At 37.8% G+C, this 6217-nt stretch overlaps 1 protein-coding gene across 1 annotated transcript in view; it reads right to left on the bottom strand.

Moving 5' to 3' along the window:
- The window catches only part of PAXIP1 (PAX interacting (with transcription-activation domain) protein 1), a gene marked incomplete at its 5' end in the record, with an annotated part of 29536 nt that overhangs the window by 11244 nt on the left and 12075 nt on the right, over positions 1–6217 (bottom strand). Inside the window, 4 exon segments of the mRNA XM_010015264.1 lie at positions 535–629; positions 1419–1959; positions 1962–2165; positions 5002–5646. Of these exon segments, the coding sequence (XP_010013566.1) occupies positions 535–629; positions 1419–1959; positions 1962–2165; positions 5002–5646 (1485 nt within the window).

The following is a 6217-nucleotide window of genomic DNA, read 5'->3' as shown; positions in this document are numbered from 1 at the left end:
AAAATTCAACTATAAAATCCATCAGAAGTTTCTGAAGAACATCAAAGTCCTCTCATTTAGGAAAGGATACAATCAGATTTTTCTGAAAAATAGAAGTTGGCAAAAAATAGAAACACTCTATTCTTCCATCTTATGCACTCAGGTGGATACCTCACAGGCTACTAAATGCCAAAATTATATGCAAAAAAAGAGGGTTTTTATACAATTAAGTTTCAGATAGCAATGCTATATTACATTTGCTGTATTACCGCTGTCTGACTAAAAGCACAAATAGTTGGGAAATAGTTAAGGCTGTAACTGTTTCAGCTAATGTTCTGACTAAAGACCTAATGCAACCAGGCTGCGTATCTAAAGCACTTTTATTACTTTTCCTGGTCAGCTGCACTTGAATAATGGTTTATAGGTTCTAACGCAAACATTACACAAAAGTATGCCTAAAGAGAAGTGCTGAAATACTTCCTATGATTTATTTTAGAATTTATTTACTATGACATTATGTTACCATAGTTTTTTAAAAATACAGCAGAATCTTACCCGTTTCCAAGTCGCTAATAGCTGTTTGTCAGACATCTGTTCTGGGTAATCAGCAATGGCAAAGACACAGCCCAGTAGGAAATACTCTTCTGGAACTAGAATAGTTTGGCACATGAAAGAACAAAAAATTAAACATTTCCGAGTCTGAAGAGTTCATCTCAGAACATCATTGCTACGCTAATCTTCCCTATTACCAGATTATAAGCTTCATTTAATTGTGAACTAAATCTTTCTTAGATCCAAAATTTCACAGGTGACAGCCACATCCAAAGGCACAGTTCAGCCCCAGCTTTCTTTTTGTTCTGGGTTGGTTTTTTTTTTCTTGGAGGAAGGGAGGCTGAAGGGGCAGCAAAACGAAAACATAACTTACGCTTTTATATTGATTAGCTATGAATAGTCAAACAAAGAAAAAGCTTTCAGTTCTACTAGGATGGACAGAATTCAAAGCAAGGTATGACAACTTTATCTCTGATACTGAATCCTTATTAATTTACTAGTATTTCCAAAATTTAAGCTGTCTTTCTAGTTGTTACGCTGTTAGGAAGCTTCCCCCTTGCCCTCTTCCAAAGGGGAAAAAATAAATTAAGAATTTATGGCATGCATAGACTAAGACTGTTCTCATAGTATAATTTTATGCTAGTGGCATAAAGTATACATCTGAAAAGAGAATGTTCTCCTGCTTTTTCAGATTATTGGATTATCCTTAATTAGACCTGAAATCTATTTGCCTAAAAATTAGTAGAACAGGTCCCAAGCCACAAATGGCATTTCTAAGTCTTACAACCCCATACTGTAAACACAGCACTATTTCCTGATATTCTAACCCACATTATGGCATGTCATTAGACACTTCTTTCCAGGATCAGAAGGCAATGATTACTAACTCTCTGCTGCTGGATCGTGTCCAAAAAGCGGCTGCTGTTGCAGTTGTTGCTGTTGCTGCTGGTGGTGTTGCGGCTGCTGGGCTGCAACTTGATGCTGTAGCGCTTGAGATGTCTGAGTTAAGTGTTGTGGTGCCTGATTCTGCATTTGCTGTTGCTGATGCTGTTGGTGTAATCGCTGCAAGTGCTGCTGCTGCAACTGCTGCTGCTGTATTTGCTGCTGATGGTGTTGCAGCTGTTGTTGTTGCAGATTCTGTTGCTGTAGCTGCTGGAGCTGTTGCTGCTGGAGCTGCTGCTGCTGCAACTGATGAAGTTGTTGTTGCAAAGCATGCTGCTGTTGGAACTGGAGCTGTTGCTGGGGACGGTGTAGCTGCTGTTGCGCATGTAACTGCTGCTGTGGAAACTGTAGCTGCTGCTGAGCGAACTGGTGCTGCTGATGAACTTGCTGTTGCTGTTGTGAAAACTGATGAGGCTGTTGCTGTTGGAAGGACTGCTGGGAAATCTGGGGTTGTTGCTGCTGCTGCTGCTGTTGTAGCTGCGAAGTGGTTGAGGTTGAAGGTGTAAAAGAGGATGGTGCTGCTGCTGCTGCTGCTGCTGCTGCTGCTGCTGTGCTTGATGTGACTGCTGTAATAAATGTGTCTCTGGTGTTAGTTTCACTTGACTAAACAGCACCACATTTGGATGTCCCTGTTGGCTATGATTTACTTGCTGTTCTAAATTTTTTGTAGGTGCTGAAAGTGATTGTAATATCTAGAAAACAAAGATTAATTTTGTGACCTTTTTGTTGTCATTCATACGGGGAAAATACAATTCTCAAAAGAAAACCTATGCTTAAATACATTGTGAGCTAAAAAAAATAATCTGGTAATAGCAAAATGAAGACAGGACTTAGACATAAAAGCATAAAGCTACACGTGGCTCCTAATATAAAGCAATGTACATTTTAGCATAATTTAATATTAAAACCCATCCCTGTATTATTGGTATCTCCAACAGCATTACGACTATTATTCCTATATTAATAATTACACTGATCAACTCAATCAACTGTAATACTCATTTTACAACCCTGTTAGCCCACTAAATTCGAAGTTTAGTTCCATAGTCTCTAACTCAAAAATTGCAAATAATGCCTGAACTAATCAGTGCTGTTTGAAACATGGGAACTTAATACAATCTTGTTTTCTTTTGAACCAACTCAGGACTATTTAGCTCTCACTTTTTAAACTGAATCAAAAATACAAAGAAAAACATTTATCTGCTGAGCACTAATAGTTTCTTGGGGAAACAACTAACCAACCAACCAACCAAAAAACAACTAACCAACTCATACTTAAGGATAGATTCAGGTTTATAAAGAGTGCTAAAGTAATCTGGAGTTCAATTTCATCTGTAGGTAAGTCACTGTTAAGAGAAAAATCATTTTCCACTAAGCACACACAAGTTACCAGGTGAGTTTTTAAAGTATCATAACTAGGCAAACTCCTAATAGATTAGGATGAGCTCTACATATTCATTAAAGTATTTTAATATAAATTACCTATTAAAAATTACAAGGAGCAATAGGGAACTCTAGACGTGCCACTGATGATAGTCTTTTAAACATGAAATCAGCTTTGGTGAATCCTATAAAGATTGTTTCCTTTATCCATGCTATTTCAACACATACTGTGTAAATTTCAGTGATGTGCTTGTGAGAGAGAAGAATCAAAGCACATCACTAAAACACAAAGCCAATTAACTGCATCCTTTCAATGAGATGTCCGTCAACTCTTCATCAGAGGTGGCTCAAGTGTTATTTACAATGCACTTCAAACATCTCAGGTTTCATCTAAGTAATTTTGATGTTATTGGTACAGCATACATTTATAACCATGATTACCAATGCATCACCCATCACTAATGTCTGGACAACACCACAGTATAAATATTCAATAACTAAAAATAACATATACAAACAGAATGTTTCCATGGCTGAGTATGAGAAGAGATCTTCATACTGCTCTCCACAAAGAGTCCCAAAAGTCAAAATTACAGAAGCTTCAGGACACATATTACAAGATAAAGGGATAAAACTTTCAAAAGTATCCTAGGGTTATATTAAGAAAGTAACTTAGTATCTGCAAAATGCCTTATTATTATAGATCTTGCCATTCAGCAGAAATCTGAGGTTCAAATTAAACATTAACTTTCCAAGATTATGCACAGAGACATGGAATACACCCAAGACTGGTCCCCAAGCAGGATACAAGGTACAATTTAACCTAGCCAGAGGGAAGTTATAAGGAAAAGTACAGAATTGGTATTCCTCCCTTTAAGAAGCAGATTCACAATTCTAAGACGCAAAGCCTTTCTCCACGTGCTGGAACTAGGATGAAGACCTACACAGCAGCCTGATACGGTACTTGAGAAGGCTCCTTGAAACACTATAGACAAGTCCCTAGTCTAACAGAGTTCTGGAGATCAAAAGTCTAGACAAAGCATGATACTATCAACTGCCTTGTAACTCTATAAATATTACTTACATAAAAATACTTCCACAGGAACATTACTAAAGAGTACAGTGACCGGGGCTGTAGAAGATGTGGTGTTCAGCCAACTTAGCAGCACTGCCAACTAACCACTGGTGGTTCTTACTGCAGTTCTTACCCAGAAGTCTCAGTCCTTAAACAATTCAAGGCACTGAGAAGAGGAATCTGAGACTCAGTTTTAAAATCAAGCCTGTATTTCCATTTAATATTCAGAAGTCATACAGGCAACAAAGAACCAACTTTTCTGAGTGGCTCCACTTTTTAAGTACTTGCTGTAAGCTTCTGTATTATTCAGGCACCTTTGAAAGTTTTACCATCAGATGAACATCCAAATAAATGCAGCAGTGCAATTGTTTTAGAAAAGGATATGTCTGACATTTACCAGCACCTACTTTTCTCATGTTCCCTTCCCATGAACATCTCAGAATTTCAATGATGCAAGCTATTTCAGTGCATGCTCACTCACTTTTTATTTTCTTCTAAAAATAAATTCAACACAAAAGCTGCAATTATTTCAACTGTACGAGTGGCATAAGAACTTGTAAATTAGGATTTCTGCATCATAATCCTGACTATACTATATAACAACTTAATGATTCCCATCAGAACACCACAGTATAGAACTGAACCTACTGTGAGAACAATCAATTTTACAGTTTTATGTGTTTATAGCACAAATAATTTCTTGCAGTGAATGAAAAGCTTGAAGGGCATGAAATCAGCTTTCCTGAACTAGCCAAATAATTCTAAATTAATGAGTATTTTTTTTGCTCTTACCAAGACATCAATACTGAAACTCTAAACCACACTACAGTTAAACACAGCTTTACTCTTCCCAACATTTTTTCCAAATGTGTTCTTACTTGTGTGGACCTGTTAGGAATTAAGTTACTTGTTATGGGGAGGTTACGGATTTGGCCGTAACTTCTAAGTAATAGGGGGAACTTTTAAGCCTTTGTACACTTATAGAACAATAAAAGGCAACTGAAGTTCTTTGATACGATAGTTCCTAAGAAAAAGTCCAATATCTTATAAATTAAAAATCCAACACTTACATGTGCTACATTTGATGGTCTATTAATCTGCTGAATATCAGCACTATTAGTAATATTCCTTAATGTCCGCACGGCTGGACTCCACGTTGCCATCATTTCCTGTCGATCAGAACTTTGGGCACCTTGTACCGAAGGCATTAGATTGCCTCTCATGTCTGGAGGCAAAATATTACCTGGCACTGGCGGGACATTGGCACATAAATTAATTAACCCAGAGTCTTTCCCTTGAGGCAACCTACGCTTTGCTGCAGATGCCTGTGGGACTTCAGCTGGTGTCCAATTCAAATTCCTTTCCTGCTTTTCTGGAGAGGAATCTGAAGAATCATCAAACATCAGTTCCCCTTTTGCCTTGTCAGCAGTAGTAGATTTTGGTGAAAAAACTTGATCACCCAAAGGTGATCCTTCTCGAGAAGATGCTGGGCTTGACAATTTTTCATCAGTACTAGCTTCATTTTGAGAATCTTGTTCTTCGTTTTCTGCTTCTTCCTCTTCTTCCTCCTCCTCCTCCTCTTCTTCCTCGTATATAACTAAACGAGGATGATAAGGAGTCTCCTCTTTTTTAGTCTTATCAGCTATAGAATCCAGTACCCAGTCTGGTGTCACAATTTTAATGCTTTCCCGTTTATAAGCACATTCGTATTTTTCCTGGGGGAGGGAAAAAATAATAAATATTTTATTTAAAGACAAAAATACCAAATAACTTTTTTGAGGGCAGGGATAGAGCCTGAAGAGGCAATTGTAAGAGGCTGTCCAACAACAGAAAGTGATCTGAGAACCAACAAGACAAACTACATTGCTGCATGTAACCACACAGACCCAAGAGATTAAAACAAAAACTTCCTTATTTACAATACAAAGGACCCAGAAAACACAACTGCAGGTTAAGTCTTCACTTGCAAAAACACCACTACCCAAATTGTTCTCGAACCCAGTCACCAAAGGATTTGAAAATCATTTCATTTGGTTCTGAAAACACCTTCAGAACTCCAGCAGCTAAGAACATCACAGTCAACACCAAGATGCAGCCAAGTTTTAGATGGACATTAAGGTGAGTCTAAATACAGTTTATACTTACATTTTCTCCACTAAAAAACGTTCTTAAGGGGGAGGGTGGAGGGTACTGATGATCGCTGCTTGTATCCTTCCGTTTTGCTTCATAGTGCAAATGTGAATGAGGAACTGGTCCCTGACTGCAGTATACATGAGGTTTGCGATA

Source organism: Nestor notabilis, unplaced genomic scaffold (assembly GCF_000696875.1).
Source record: "Nestor notabilis isolate BGI_N333 unplaced genomic scaffold, ASM69687v1 scaffold8880, whole genome shotgun sequence".
Taxonomy (NCBI): Eukaryota; Metazoa; Chordata; class Aves; order Psittaciformes; family Psittacidae; genus Nestor; species Nestor notabilis.
The sequence above is the reverse complement of the archived record's forward strand: the minus strand, read 5'-3'. Positions and strand labels throughout refer to the sequence as shown.